Genomic DNA, 16,875 nt, shown 5'->3' on the forward strand with positions numbered 1-16,875 from the left:
ATTTATTTATCTGTTTGAGAGAGAGAGAGAGCACATGAGGGGACCAGAGGAAGGAGAGGAAGAAAAAGAATCCAAGCAGACTCCCCACTGAGTGCAGAGCCTGATGTGGGGCTCAATCCCACAACCCGATCATGACCCGACTGGAATCCAAGAAACAGAAGCTCAACTGACTGAGCCACCTACACGTCCTTATCAATGTGTTCCTTTACGAGATGCAGACACTCTCAAGATGTATGCTGGCTCCTGAAATATTTAAATACCTAGTACTCTGCCAGTTAATCAAGAACTTGAGTCTAAACACCAGCATAAAACCAATATATTTTAGAACTCACCAAAATATACTATTAGACTCAATATGCCAGACCATTAGCTTCATGAATTTATTAAAAGCATCACATTTCAGCATTTGTTATTACTTGGATAATTCTAATAGTGTTCACTAGTATATAATTTTAGTAGTGTAAATGAAACTATTTTGTTGCCTTAATTCAGGATTTCTTAACCTCAGCACACTTGGAGCCAGATGATTCTTTGCGGTAGGGGGCTGTTGCATGCATTGTTATTGCATGATGTTTACTAGCATTCCTGGGCTCTACCAGTTTGATGCTTATAGCAACCCCCACCCCATCTTGGTTGGACAATCAAATATGTCTCCAAATCACCCCTAGTTGAGAAACACCACTCTGAATTTATAGTCCAATAATTTAGACTCTCTTCTGACTTTGTTTGGAATGTATATTTTTTTCCTCAAGAGTGATGAATAACCATTACTTTTTAGCTTTCCAGATATACAAAATTAACAGACAGTTTTTGAAAGATTGCTAGTGAGGCTAGCAGCCTCACTATTTAAATTTAAATTTAAAGGATACTTAGCCTATATTACATTTTCACTATTACATGTAACATGATTGTTGGGTGGGAAAAATAAAATCATGTTTACAAAATTTCTCAGGAAACTGTGGTCAGTATCCAGAGGTTAAGAGCCCAAGCTCTGCAGATTGAGACTCAGTATGAACCTTCATTCCAAAGGCTCATCAAACCTGAGCATGTTGCCGAGTCTGTTCCTCTATCACCTCTCTGGCAGTTTGGTGGTACTAATATTAGCTAGCTCAGAGGGTTGCCGAGGGGGGGGGGGAAATGAGATAATTCAGGCAAAGTATTTAGCAGATACAACCACTCAGTAAATTCCTAATAATATTGTTCTGTGTTTATCGACGTTCTCCCAAGTGTATCCCATATTTATTGCTATTTTCATTCTACTCTAAAACTTAATGAGTTCTATTTTACAAAGGAGAAAGAGCTGACTGCAAACCTTTCTCTGTTTATCAGTTGATTGTATACCCTATTTGTCAGAAAATGACTATTAATTTTCTATGGACACAATGAACACATTTGAGAAATAAAACTAGGGAAAGTGATGTGATCAGGGGCCATATTTGCTAGGTGCATTTAGATGATACTTCAGGAAAGAAAAGGTATAAAAATTCAAATAACATTTAGTGATGCTTTAAACAATTGATATTTACTAAAACAAATAAAACTGAAATCAGGGCTGTCCTGGAAAATCCAAAATTATCTGAGTTATCTAGACCTGTGGACAAGGAAACCTAAAAGAAAATAGGGTTTTCAAAAATTGTGCCTTTTAGGGAAGTGGTCCTAGGCATTCAAACCAGCTGGTTATAGGGTTTGATAATCACTCTGGAGGCAAGTAAGAAGGTCTCTTCATTCACTGTAATGAAATAAGCAAATACTCTACAAACACCTAACAGCAGGAAAAGCACCCTCATCAAAAATCAGTAAGTCACTTGTTAGAAACCACTGAATCACAGATGAAGAGAGTTCATAATCCTAGAGCATACAACTTGCCCTACACTTTTAATCTGTTTTCTTCTCCACTGTAGCCAGCTTAGTTCAGGATGATTCCTTTCGTCAAACGCTTTTGGGTATCACTTTTCCCCAAAAAAAAAAGAATATAGCCACTTGCATCTTTCTACCCAAAAAGTAGAATTAAACAATCCTCACTTCATAAAAAAGGCAACTTACAATTCTGTTCTAACTTGGAGGCATGGGTTGTTCAGTCGATTAAGCATCTGCCTTCAGCTCAGGTCATGATCCCAGGGTCCTCGGTTCAAGTCCTGGATTGGACTCCTTGCTCAGCAGGGAGTCTGCTTGGGATTCTTCTACTCCCTCTGTCCTTCCCCCCTGCCCTCCACTCTCTCTCTCTCTCAAATAAATAAAATCTTAAAAAGAAAAAATTCTGTTCAAACTTACTTCTAGGAAAACAATACTTCTTAAATATCAATAGAATCATATGTACTTCTAAAGCTTTAATATGTCCTCTCTGACATATACATGCTTGAAAACTGAGAAGTCTATAAGGATTATTCTGAGTTGTTTCAAGATTGGTTTATTGAGCCAGATACAAGTAAATATAAAACATAAGTTACTAATCACTTCAAATATGCAAATTATAAGTGATATTTGATGTCCCTGCAGAATAAAAGATTAATGTTGAAAATCAAGTAGGAAGGAATAAAGTATGATTATTTGGGTTCAATAGTCATGACTGAACATCTTTGTATTAATTTTTCACATGTGTTCCACGAATATAAATTGAAGTAATTAACATGTTTCTATAAAACACTGGCTAGAACCTTAGACAAGTTCCAGAATACATTCCCCTTTCTATACATACACATCTGTTTTCCACCATATTAGCATATCCTTATTGTAAGGGCCTATTTAGCCAGATGGGCCCCACCTAGGTTGAACAGCCATTTTGTTGTTTATGCAGTAAAATTTAAATTGGCCCTGACCGCCCCAGAGGAGCTTATTTAAAAGCAAGTCCAGGAAACCAGTCCCAGGTAACAGCCCAAATACAAGGGTGGGTCAGGTCAGGTTGAGACATTCAATCAGTGGGGGCTACTGTCTCCTAGCTACCAAGGTGATAGGCTAGTTTCCATAGCTGCTATGGGGTGAACTGTAATTCAGTTAGCCACCTGTGTGTGGCCAGGCCCAACCACATGGCCTTTGTTCTATAAAAGTTAGTCTGGAAAGCAGGAAGGGGTCGTCCTTTCTGTAAGGGGCAGCCGCAACCAGTCTGTTTGACGGTAGGTCTGGTTCTTGATGCTTGGCGTGAAATAAAGCTTTGCTTGACCTTGGCTTTCTATCAGTCTCGCTCCTTTGACCATGGACCCATTATTGGGGTACCCAACATTGGGGACCCAACACTTATGATACTGACATTAGCTCTTTACAAGACATTTAAAGTACTGCATAACCCATTTATTCTAAGGACTGATATATTTAGAAATTCTAACTTTATTGATATCTTCAGGGTTGTGTAAATAACAAATTAAATGGCGTTATTCCTAAAATCTTTCACCAAAGTCTTTAGGCAGTGGTTACATAGTGGTTTGTCAACTGTTTGGCACACTATAGACAACTAGAGATGTGGAGGCCAAGAAAAACAAGGCTGTACCCATCTTGAGTCTAGCCCTGACATAAGTGCAGCCATCTTGATGTTCCAGATTATCACAAAATATTTCTTGGGTTCTGACCTACTCAGGTTAGCACTTTAAACAGTCCCTCTCTCCTTTAATGATTGATTGAAACCCCTGGACTCAGCTGCCTCTGTCTTTCGTAACTCTCCTATACATTCCCCAACTGATCAATGTCGACCCAAGTAGGTAGGGACAACTCTACACCCCTACTCAGCAGGAAGAAGTTACAGAAGATGAGACCTTCCACCTTCGACAACCTTAAAGATTTAAGGGTCAAAACTGTTCAGGGGGAAATGTGGAGGCTGAGAAAAATCAAGGCCATCCCACCTCAGGTTTAGCCTTAGCATAAGTACAGCCATCCTAGCTCCGGCAGCCATGTCAGACCCCTGTGCCCAAGGGCTGAACTTTCCCCCACCCTGCTTTAGTAACCCCCACCCCCACCCTGTTTTGGTCTCAGGAAGCCCCACTCTGCTTTGGTTCCAGAGACCCCTACCCTGCTTTGGTTCCAGGAATCCCCAACCTGCTTTAGTAACAGGAACCCATAAATACACCTGCCTTAACTAAGCTCGGGGTTCAAGTCCCTACTCCGCTGCGTCAGTATACTTGGGCCCAAGCTTCAGCTTGTCAAATAAACTCTCGTGTGATTACATTGGTGCTGGGCTCCTTGGTGGTCTCTCAGACGCAAAAACTTGGGCACAACAGAGATATTTAAAAATACTGATGCCTGGTTCTCACACCAGGATATACTGATTTGATTGTTTTGCATACAACACATTAGGATTTCTTTTTTTTTTTAATTTTTAAAATTTATTTTCAGTGTAACTATTCATTGTTTTTGCACCACACCCAGTGCTCCATGCAATCCGTGCCCTCTCCAATACCCACCACCTGGTTCCCCCAACCTCCCACCCCCCGCCCCTTCAAAACCCTCAAATTATTTTTCAGAGTCCATAGTCTCTCATGGTTCACCTCCCCTTCCAATTTCCCCCAACTCCCTTCTCCTCTCTAACTCCCCTTGATTTCTTAAATCTCCCAGGCAATTCTCCTGTGCTGCAATGTTAGGGAAACTTTGGGCTGGAGTAAAGGCCCAGGTTGGGAGTGGGAGCCTGTGGGCCTTTGGCAAATCTGAATGACCATTTATCTTAATGAGGACAACATCCTAGATTACGGGTAATGTGGATAAGTAGTACCCTGGGGCAAGTCTTAAACAATAGCCCAAGAGTTTGTAAAAAAAAAACGTGCAGATGAGTTAATGGGGTCACATTCTGTCAAGCCAAATGCTAAGTACCAAAGACTTTTTCTTTATTTTAAGTTATCACTTACTGGGTCAGAGTATCTGTGCTTACTAAAATCTATTTTAGAGCAAGGGGTGCAATGGGTAATTTAGCCAAAACAACAGTCTTATTGGTTAAAGTAAGACATATCTATTTGTTCTCTGATTTCATATGTAGTAACCTCCAAGGATTATAGCAGGTACCAAGTTAATATGTAGTAGGACCCCCAGATATACCTATAATTTGAGTCTAGTATTATGTCCAATTGGTAGCAATAGGTAGATTTCAGCAGATGTTAAAATTAATTCAGAATCTATGCTGTAGAGATTCAAGAGCCAATAAATAGGTCTTTATCTCTTGCCATTTACATTATTTTAGTAAATTTTGGACTTTCAGTTGGGTCTAACTGTGGGTCTTTGTTTCAGGGTTTGTTTTTTTTTTCCTTTCCCCATGGCCAGGTTTGTTTGTTTTTTCCTTCATTTTCTTTCTTTCTCTTTCTCCCTTTTTTGATTGGCCACTAAATATAATTTGAGGGTGGGAGGGGCCCTCTCTTCCCTATGCTTATTTATTAATTTCTTCCTCCAGAGTTTCAAATCAGTATCATGAGGTTTAGGGGCCACCCCCATGGCAATGGTTGCTTACAGGGTTTAAGGAAGTTTGAATTAACTCCTTTGCTGTGCCACAGGTATGCCACAGGTGTTTTTCCCTGTAACCCTGAGGATCAGTATCTTTGTTGTGAAAGAAGCATAGGCAGCAGCGGCAGAAGAGTACTTACAGGTGCTGCTGTGCTGTCTGCTGTTAAGTATATGAATCACAGCATCCCAGCTCTTGGCTTTCTTTTCTGTATCTCTCGCTCTCTGGATACAATTTCTCTCAAAATATTTCACATTTCTAACTACAGAAAGTCATGGCTTTTAGTTTCTCTTTTGATCCAATTACCCATTGTATAGGTGGTTATGGGAAAAGTTCAGAAGCATAGGAGCTAGCCTTATAGGCAACCACCTTTTCCTCCAGGGAATACCAGTCAATCTCCCTAGGCTCTGGGTCCACATATGATAAGGTCATTTTGTCTATGGCCCATGTGGGAGTCATCAAACTCCATGATTGCCAGATTAGCCCTTTGGTATGCTGGTAATCAGCAACACTAAGCAAAATCCAGGTACATGGGCGGGAGCTTGTACCAAATGCTCCTTCCCTTTTTCTTTTCTCATTAGTACCTGGCCGTAGACCTGCAACTGAGGTGTTATTCTTAATTCTTCCCAGGATAGTAGTCTCCTTTTCCACAAAACTCACAGAGGGCCAACTCCGAGCCTATCTCAGGGGTGCACAATCACAAACAATATCCACATGGCTACCCCCAAGCTGCAAGGGATGGTCACCAGGCTAGATGCAGTGACCACATTGTTCTAGCTGGACCCTTGGCAAGTGGGACTCAAGAGCCAAACAGTTAAAGTTAGTTGTGTCTGCCTTTACAAGTAGGAGACTCAGAGACCACCTGCCAAACACAGGCCAAACCCAACAACATGTCAAGCTGTGGTGCAATCAATTAACAACAATTCTTGTCTTGGGGATGAGAACATTTTAGGGTGGGAAGAGATGGCAATATTGACAAAGACAAGAAGTAAACCCAAAACACGAGCCTGCAGCGATTGGTAGCTCTGTCTCAGGAGGCCTTTGCCATGTCATCGACCCAGTTAGTTAGCCAAGAGGAGTTAAATAAAGCTGACCAGGTGTCCTTGGTCATGAATAGGCCACCTTGTCTATGACCCAAATATTTTAATTGCCTTCTATTCACTCCATTGGTGAGGGAGGAAATTCTGCCTAAGATGATAGGGATGGCCACATACGACATCTGACTCCAACACGGGACACATGAGACTGGCAGCAGTTTATTAATCATGCACACTCGCAGCTCAGGGTAGGACACGGCCTGGCTAGACGGGAGCTGCTCTCAGAACAGACTGAACCACCAGGGGCTCTGTAAGCAAGGCCTTGCAGAAGCAAGAGGGTGAGGTTCCTGTGAGAGAATGTGGTTCCTGTGGGAGAATGTGACTGGCTTCTTTGATTCCATGAGGTGGCAGGAAAATGAAACCCACTACTGAGGGATGAGCCAGAACTGGGCCTGGTCCTCTTGAGTAGAGCTGATTGGCTAGGAGAGCTGGACTCCAGAGTGCAAGCAGATAGGGTGGGGAACTTATGGTTGGGCCGTTTAAGTCCGTCCCTGTTACACCAGATGTCAATGCAGCATATAATGTTAAGCCTTAATTTTTGACCCAATATATCAACATTCATGGTGAGCAATAACGTAATTGAGGCCTATTATTTGACTGCCTATTACATGACAAGCATGTATCATAAGTGAAAAAAAACTAAGATCCCTGCTCACAAAAAGTACCATCCAGTGGCATAATTCTTTTTGAACATTCCATTAGCACATCTATTGTTATTTGAGGATAAATAAGAAAATATTGAAGCTATTTATCTTTTCTAATCTCTTAGCCAAGAGATTTCCCAAAGGTTTGCTAATAAGAGAACTTTCTTAAGATCCTAATTTTCCTTCATTTTTTGTTTCAGTCTTCTTGATAAAACAGCATGATAACCTGAAGTGAAAGCACAAACATCTAGAGTGGTCCCAAGGATGTTGATGAGATATACAGTCAGTACCCATTTCTGATCATTATGCTTAAAAAAAAATACAAGGGTTTACCTCTCCTCCTCCAGATCCCAGTGAAATGATGGAAGAAATATACAAAGAAAAATAGATCTGAAGCAACACTAATTATCCTGGGAACTGAGTGGGACTGTTGCTATTGACACATCAGTGAAAACAGTGAGAATTTGCTACAAAATGTGAAGCTGCTAGAAAGACATTAGTGGTGAAATAAAAAGAGCAGAGTCTCCTGTCTTTAAAAAAGTGAGTTTCTCTTAGAACCACAGGCTGACCCCAAGTGGATGGAGTAGAGGCGGGAGGGTGGTGGCTAGGAGACCAGGAGCAAGGGAATTCAGTAAGGCACTGTAGAGCCTCAGAGGTTGTCCGCCACTGCGACCAAGTTCTGTGAAATGGAGATCTAACCCAGAAGAACAAGGACAGTTCCCAGGAAATTTACAGCCTAGATAGGACAAAGATAAAGTACCAGACACAAAAAGCAATTCCACAGAAACTGCCCTTGCCACGTCTTCCCTGACCACATCTTCCACAAAATCCCTGGAAGTAGGTCTCCAGGTCCCAGAAAGTACATTCACTGCTTCTTACATAACTAGTTTTTAAGAGGTTCAAAGATAATTTGTGGTAAACCATCCTGTAAAAGCAATCAAATGATTACTTCAATCTAAAATATCTAACTCAAGTGCTACTGAATTAGGACTAAAGTCCTCATGAGAAATGAATGAATGTAAGCTTGTTTCTCATATAAAAAAAGAATCCACTTATGCATATATTTATCAATTAGGATTGTGTTCTCCGTAAATAACAAAACAAAACAGAACAAAATAAAACCCTGTAAGGGGGGGGGGGCTTTAAACAAACTTAGGGAGTAAGCCATCAATACTGCTTAGCATCTGAATGAAACCAGCAGACACTCATACCTCTCTAGTCAGTTGTGCTTGATATACAGGTCTTCCTCCTTACGCTTTTCACCTCATGGTCCCAAGACAGCTACTGCACCTCTGAATCTCAGTGTGTACTTTAGGCAGGAAAAGAAAGGTACAGAATAAGGTTTAGTGCCTGGATCAGAAAAGCAGAGGCTTTGCCAGAAACTTCCACATGTGTGCTTATGTTGTCCTGGCCAGAACTGTGACACATGGACTCTGCTACCAGCAAGAAACTTGGGAAATCATTTCTACAACGCACGGCCTAAGAGAATCAATCTATAGATTCACTTATCCCTTTGTACCTAAAATGACTGTTTTAAAGGCATGTTTAAAGGCATATCTATTAACCTTCACCATGCAGATTAATTCCAACTGGGGCTGGATACAGTAGAAGCAAAGAAAGGGAGCTTTGGAACCCAGTAAACATGGGTAGGAATCATTGCTCCAGCATTTACCAGACATGTATATGGCATATATTTGGTTTTTCTCTTTTAAAAGGTTACTTTGTGGGGTGCCTGAGTCAGTGGGTTAAGCCTCTGCCTTTGGCTCAGGTCAGGATCTCAGGGTCCTGGGATCGAGCCCCACATCAGGGTCTCTGTTCAGTCGGGAGCCTGCTTCCCACCGCCTCTCTGCCTGCCTCTTTGCCTGCTTGTGATCTCTGTCAAATAAATAAAATCTTTTAAAGGGCTTTTTTGGGTTCTGTTGTTGTTTAAGAACATGAAATGCCTTTTAGTTGTGCCTACAAAGCCTATGAACCCTGCACTTGTCTGTTACTCTTAACAGTAGGGTAAGCCGACATATGGCACATGTGCTAAACAGCTGAACAAGTATTTGAGTACTCACAACTTGCTTTTTCTTTCTATAAAATGGGAAAATGGCCATTTCATAGGACGGCTAGGAGAAGTCTCTAAGACTACACAGGTAGGGCTGCCTGGGTGGCTCAGTGGGTTGGGCCTCTGCCTCTGGCTCCGGTGGTGATCTCAGGGTCCTGGGATCTAGCCCCGCATCTGGCTCACTGTTCAGCAGGGAGTCCGCTTCCCCCACTCTCTGCCTACTTCTCTGCCTACTTTCAATCTGTCAAATAAATCAATCTTAAAAAAAAAAAAAAAGACTACAGAGGTAGAGTAAAAATCCCCTTGTCGACTGAAAGAAAACCAACATTAAAGCAGGCTGCTAAATGCTTTTGTCTGTTGTTCTACTGAGGACTATAGCCAAGGATACAGTCTTTCCGACAGCTCTGCAGAATTGCCCTGAAGCTTATTAGATACAGGGGATTATGTATGCAAAAGAAAGGGGTATGCGTGCCTGGAAGCAGTTCTCCAAGTCACAAGCACAAAGACAAGTCACAAGGTTTAATTTGCTATGGTTGTAATAATTAAGGTTTTCTGATTTCCACACAGACATGTGAAAGACCCTTAGGTCATCTCAATATATGTTCCTATCATATCTGATTGTTTAAAAATTTTGTTTGCATGTCCCTGCTTCACTGGTTTTCTGGTTCTTCCTGTATTTGATTTCTCCTGGAGGTCATTTGAGATGGTCACAGGAGGCTGATTATCAGTCTCCTACTGTAATCTTAGTACACACCACCTACTGCCCCTCAGAAACTTATATTTTACACAAGCGATTACTTTGGAGAGCAGCCTTGCAAATTGATTATTTTTTGCAATGACTATAAACCCACAAAAAACCCCCTTCAAACCTCAGTTTTAAGAAGCCTCTCCCAAACTGCTTATCTTAGCAAAAACCTGTGTAAAAGCACTACCTCTGACCCTCTCATAGCTTTGGTCAGGGTTTTTTTTGTTTTGTTTTTCTTTTCTTTTGTTATTGTTGTTTTAATTACGCAATGCTTAGTATTTGGGTACTGTTGCAATTAGAAGCACTCTAGAAATCAGAATTATTCTAGCCCATGTTGTACTTGTGATTGTTCAGTTATTACTTTAACCAAAGCTCCCCTAACTTCCAACATGTCTCTAATTTACCTGGTAGAACTGAGGTAATCTGCATATATTATGAACACAAGCAAAAAAATATTGAAAAAATGGACTTATTTACACTTAAAAGTTAATGCCCATCTAGAAAGATTATTCAATGACCATATTATCTCAAACTGTTAAATCAGGAGCTGTTAAAAATTAGCTCACTAAATACAGTAAACACAGAATACAGTAAAAAATAAATAAATAAATAAATAAATAAACATGATGTCTGTCTGTGGTGTAGCCTGTATTACCAAAATATCCTATCTAAAATTGTGGGGTCTTTTGTGGGGGGGGGGTGTTGTTTCTGTCTCTCCAAACTCGAGGGATATAGAAAAAATACAACCTAAAATTAAGATTTTCAAAAAACTGGTTACAATCAAACTATCTCCCAGATAGTTTGGGAGATACTAGAGAAAATCAGTAGAGAAAGTACACTGTAACTTAAGATATTGTACAAGCTTAAAGTGATGCATTGAGAATTTTAACATTTTTACCAGGATTTAGATAAAAGTCATCAGTTCTCTCTCTCGTTAATTTATCCGTTCATTCATTATATCTTTATGGGTTGATATACCAGACACTATACTAATTAACTTATTTAGATTAGATTAGATTATGCAACAAATGTTCATGATGGAAAACTGAATTTGAGATAATATGGGTGATTTCAATTTTATTTTTCTTGATATAATTTAGTGTAAGGGCAATGCCTAACTTTATAAAAAAGGAAAACTTCAAATATTGACTAACTTTACGTAAGTATACAAAATAGTTTAAGGGAAAAAAAGAAAAAATATATATATACAACTGTAAAGAGTCCAAGAACAGAAAGATGGGTAAAGGGAGGAAAGTTGTTAAGGGTGAAAGGCGGGGAGATAAGGTGGGGAACAGGAGTTGGGGGGAGAATTCCAAGGAGGTGGGTGGAGAAAGGGGCGGAGCTTGGGCAATTGACTCGGGTCTAAGTGGTCGCCCAAGGGCTATAAAAGCTTGGTGAAAGCTGGTTAGGACTGCAGCCTGAAGTCCAGGATTGGAACACAGGCAGAGACTGGTGGACGACAGGGGCTTCAGTCCTACAGGAAACAACGCCCAGAACAGAAGCGATCTGGGCCAACATGCCGCACCTGCACTTGTCCCACCTGCTAAAAGTCTGGCTTTTACTACTGAGCCAGCTTCCCAGAGGGATCCCAGCCCAGAAAGATGACAAGATAATTAAGGCTTGCAGCCGCGAGTTAGTCCGCCTACGTATCCAGATCTGCGGCTCGGTCTCCTGGGGGGAAAGGGCTCACCAGCAAGTGCGGGAACCTCGGCAGGCATCAGAACCACTTGCAGGTGAGCGCCTCCGTCCCCCCACCCCCACCGCCTATGTACTTCCAATTACTGGTTGAGGCTGGGCCACCAACCATTTAGAAAGGCACCGGCACTCCCTGGCTTCAGAGCGCTTGGGCTTCGCGCGCTTGTCCCTGACTCAGGCTGTGATGCCTAAAAGTTTGTGGAGTTTACCCTTGTAATTGCTTTTCTAGTAAGTTCTCACCGAGGAGCTCACCAGAGGGAGAATAAGCAGCGGGAACAACCAAGGCCTCTCCTGAGGGGCACTTGGAGCCCTTCACCTCCTGGCAATCTGATGATCTGGCTGGGGAGAGGCGGGCCACAGAGGATATTGGTTGCCCAAAGACCGGTTCGAGGTGGGATCCATTCAGGTTGGACCCGAGTCAAGTCCATGGGCCTGGGAGAGGGCATGCTGGGGGGCTGGAGCAACTGGACAGAACAACTCAACTTGAGAGGACTGGAGGCAGTCAAGTGTGCACTGGTTTGAGTGCCAGAGGGCATGGGGCAGAACTCCGAGACCACTGAGAGGCTCCTGCAGTGGTAAACAGGAAGGGGCTCACTAATGACTCTACTCCTTTGCAAAAAGGCTGCGCTGTGGCCCACACCATCGAAAATTTCCTCTTTTAATTTTATTTTTATTTGTAAAGGTCACCAAAGGGGAGAGCCTAGTCTCCCACCCTCTTTGCCCTGGACCTTTAAGTTCATTTGTGCAGTAAGGGATTGGAGAAAGAAAAGGGCCTAATCTACAGGAGAAACTGAAGAGGATCTAGAGTCAAGGAAAGTTTGCCCAAGGGAAGTTTTCAGTTGAAAACCTAATTGATGCTTCTTCAAGCATTTGGAAGCTGCAGTAGATTTTCTTTAAAAGCAAGCCTCCAGAATTGAGGACAGCTAAAATCTGAAATGGTTTAAAAAACAAAACAAAAACAACTTCATTAGTAATCAACTATTTATAAAGATAAACTGGAAGTTAAGTTTAAGTAGCAATGCAAACTTTCACAAACTATTCTAAGCAGTGTAATGGGTCATATTAAATTCAGAAAATGCAAGCTCAATTATGAATAACTTAGTATTCTATATTTCACAACATATATTCAGTTTATGATAAATCACAACTATATTTTATAGCCTGCCTATCCTGTATACAAGTGACTCTCAGATAAAATTATTGTGCACACTAACCATAATTTGCTTCTTTTTTATGGGATTTAAAACATGATTATAAAACTATTCACTTTACTTTTCTATACTGTTGGTCAGAGACTGATTTATTTAATGCAAGTTCTTACAGAATTCTTATATATTATTAGAAGAGTACTACAAAGTTCAGGGATTTTCTGATTCAAAGTTGGGACAACCAGATTGCATTGTGTTGCCTTTGTTAATTCACTTTTTCTGAATAAATAAAATATGCTCATATTAAAGACTAAAACAGATATATAAATATAAGAAAAATGGATATTATAGGCTTTGAAAAAATATGTGAGTTTAATGAGAAAATTTAAAAAGTCTGTTTTAATGAGGAATTGGAAAGCAATGTTAATGAGATATGTAGGGGCACCTGGATTGCTCAGTGGGTAGAGCATGTGACTCTTGATCTCAGGGTTGTATGTTTGAGCCCCACTTGGTTGCAGAGATTACTTAAAAATAAAACCTTAAAAAATTGTTTTGGAGATATGTATGTATATCTCATGACTTTCACTTAACATATTGTGAGCAGTTTCTCACATTGTTAGTTTCCAAAAATAGAATTTAAAACTTCTTCATAGTATTCTATATCATAAATCTACCATATATATATTTAACCATTTTTAGTGGACATAACAGGTTTTAACCATTCTTAGTGGACATTTAGGTTGTTTCCAAATTGTTGCTTAAAAATGATTTTCTGAGCACATTTATATATAGCTATTTAGCCAAATTTCTATTTGTGTAGGAATGTTGTGATTTCAAAGTATTTTCAAAGAACTCTCTTAATTGCTACCCACTACATAATTTAATTGGAAATAACCTAACATGATCTTACCTGCAAGTGAAGATCAAGAAAAATGTTTAAACTACTAGTTAAGAATTTTTTGGAAGTATACGTCAATAATTTGGGATTCATGAGTTTAAAACCTCTATTGTTAGTTTTGTTTTCATATTATTAAATTGTTAACTAGCCATTTTCTCCTACAATGTGTGCATAAATAACACTTATTGGACCACTTTTAAAAAATAAGAGATATTTTTAACTAAAGGAGGTCTCTGGTAGTGAAATTTTAGTCCAAAATACAGTGGTTAAGAGATGTTTGTGTGATTTCAAGTCGATTGGGATATTATCTTTTATTTAGACTTGAGAAGGTAAAGCTGCTGTTGATTGCAAAATGTTTCAAGCTAAGTTAAAAAAATACTTTTAATAAAAGTGCAACACAAGCAACAAAAGCAAAAGTAGAAAAGTGGAACTACATCAAACTAAAAACTTCTGCAGAGCAGAGGAAATAATCAGAGTGAAAAGGCAGGCTCTGGGATAGGAGAAAACATTTGCGTATCCTATATCTGCTAAGGGTTTAATTTCCAACATATATAAGGAACTCCTACAACTCAATAGCAAAAAAGGTAGTAACCCAGTTAAAAAATGGGCTGAAGACGAATAGACATTTTTGCATAGAAGACATGCAATGGCCAACAGGTATAAGAAAAGAAGCTCTATGCCATTAATCATCAGGGAAATGGAAATCAAAACCACAATGGTAGGGGCGCCTGGGTGGCTCAGTGGTTAAGCCTCTGTCTTCGGCTGGGGTCATGATCTCAGGGTCCTAAGATCACCTTGCATGAGGATCTCTGCTCAGCGGAGAGCCTGCTCCCCCGCCTTTCTCTCTGCCTGCCTCTCTGCCTACTTGTGATCTCTCTCTCTCTGTCGAATAAATAAATAAAATCTTTGGGGAAAAAAAAAAAACACAGTGGTATCACTTCATAGCTGTCAGGATAGTTATTATTAAAAAAAAAAAAAAAAAAAAGAGACGGGTGCCCAGGTGGCTCAAGTCAGTTAAGTAACCCACTTTTGACTTTGGCTCAGGTCATGATCTCAGGGTTGTGAGATCAGCCTCCATGCTCGGCATGGAGTCTGCTTGAGATTCTCTCTCTCCCTGCTTCTCCACGCCTTAAAAAAAGCCAAGTGTTGTTCAGGATGTGGAAAAATTAGAACCCTTGTATACTGTTGGTGGGGAGGCAAAGCAAAATGGTGCAGCACTGTAGGAAACACTATGGAGATTGCTCAAAAAAAAAACAAAACAAAACAGAATTACCATATGATCAAGCAATCCCACTTTTGCATCTGAAATAAATGAAATCACGATCTTGAAGAGATATTGCCACTCCCACATTCATTGCAACACTACTGACAATAGCCAAGATGTCAAAACACCTTATATGTCCATCTACAGATGAAAAAGAATGCCAAAAAAACACAGCCTCTGAATAAACACAAAAGAAGCTACAAATGTTTTGCCTAATTAATTAACTGGCTTTAAGTACATGGAAAGTTACTATTAGCGTTTCTGTGCATTCAATAAGGCCCCAACTATAGGAGATTTAAATTAGAGCAGAGGGAATTTTTTGAAGAGGCTGAATTAAACTTAGGATATCTTACTGAAAGAAAATGCAAAAACTTCTGACAACTAAAAATGGTATAAATTCTCATGTGTCAGTTTAGAACTTGAATGAGAAAGAGCATTAGGAGGAAAGATAAAGTATTAGCTTATTGTTTTATTTGAAGTAAATACTCTGGGAAAAATGAACCGTTAAATAGATGTGTGAGGGATGTCAAAGACTGGTTATCTCCTGACATTTAGATCAGAGCAGTTGAAGATTCTGCCTTTTAAACTTTATCCTGAAGCAGTAATTTGCCACCATGGAATATTAGATAGGATTACTATAAGAACTCAGAAATTAGTAACAGAAGAAAATTATCCAGTAAGAAAAATTCATCTGTGGTCAAACTGAGTGTTTTCAGTGACCAAGATGTCTTCAGAAATCAGGAAGAGTCAAAACTGCCATAATGAAAGCATTAAGGGGACATAAAGAAAGATGACAGAAGGTCTTTGGAATAAAGCAGACTCTTGATGATGCTACAGTAATTAAAGCCACCCAACTATAATACTCTAAGTGGTTTAATCAGGATATTTGTTGATTCTGTCTTGATGTTTAATTCTATTAAGACAATGCTTTTTTTTATGTCTATGCAAAATTTTATTGTTTTCCCAATGTCCTTCATTAGAGTATTTTTCTCTCTTCCCATTCCCCTTTTAGAAGTCCTGCCATCCTCCATCATCCATACGAAAACCTTAAATACAATGGTGGAACACATTCCTAACTTGTCACAGGAGCTGAAGGCAGCACTGTCTGACAGGCAGCCATCAATAAGAGAGCTACGACTTGAAATGGAAAGTTCAAATCTTAATTTGGAAGAATTGAAGAAAGCTGTTCTTAGTGGACAAAATGAAGCTGAAGACAAACGTATTTCAGAATTAGAAAACTCAGGCTTAGATAAACATTCCCGAAAAAAGAGACAGCCCTATGTACACTTAAGTGATAAGTGTTGTAATGTAGGTTGTACCAGAAAAGAGCTTGCTGCACTATGCTGAGATGAAAGTATTGTGTATTTCATTTAGCATTTACATGATTCTTGATGACACATTCAGTGATTCCTCTGTCATCCCACTGATTATTAAAATATGAGAAATCATCACTTAATGTTTGGGCTTTTCATTTGGTGTGTAACAAAATATTCCTCACCTTATTATAGTTTCTGCTAATAATACTTTTTATTCCAAAAAATAGTTTTGCCTTAATAATGGTATAATTGCTATTCCATTTTTAATGTTAAAGTGACAGTCTTTATCATTGTGACTACACACAATAACTCAAAAAATTTGATAGCTTAGTAAAACATTTTGCTTTGCACTAGTGAGAAAGGATAAGTCCATCTTTAAAATTTGTATTTGATAAATTATAACCTGTAACCCGCCCTTTTCCTCTAGACCGAATGCCCAAATGTTATTTCACTACTTAATATTAAACACATTAATAGCAAGAGATAAAAATAAAAAATAACTTACATAATGCCTAACACCAGGTACACAAAATGGATCAAAATGTTTTTATTGAAATTAATTCATACTGGATATATCAAAAGTCACAAAACTTGGACTTCTCTAATAG

General features: G+C 39.5%; 1 protein-coding gene across 9 annotated transcripts in view; it reads left to right on the forward strand.

Annotated features, from left to right (window-relative positions):
• LOC116872960 (plasminogen receptor (KT)) overlaps positions 1-16,444 on the forward strand; it is an 88,238-nt gene extending 71,794 nt beyond the window's left edge. For 2 of the 9 annotated variants that reach the window (XM_032866500.1, XM_032866499.1), the window contains exon 6: positions 15,964-16,421. In XM_032866500.1, the coding sequence (XP_032722391.1) occupies positions 15,964-16,298 (335 nt within the window). In that variant the 3' untranslated portion in view covers positions 16,299-16,421. Of the gene's footprint in view, positions 1-11,187; positions 11,680-15,963 lie in introns of those variants that run through there. The other 7 variants (XM_032866506.1, XM_032866507.1, XM_032866501.1 and 4 more) reach the window with 5 other exon arrangements.
• Positions 16,445-16,875: the final 431 nt, after the last annotated feature.

This window comes from Lontra canadensis, unplaced genomic scaffold (genome assembly GCF_010015895.1).
Source record: "Lontra canadensis isolate GAN:19392208 unplaced genomic scaffold, GSC_riverotter_1.0 scaffold31, whole genome shotgun sequence".
In the NCBI taxonomy this organism is placed as follows: Eukaryota; Metazoa; Chordata; class Mammalia; order Carnivora; family Mustelidae; genus Lontra; species Lontra canadensis.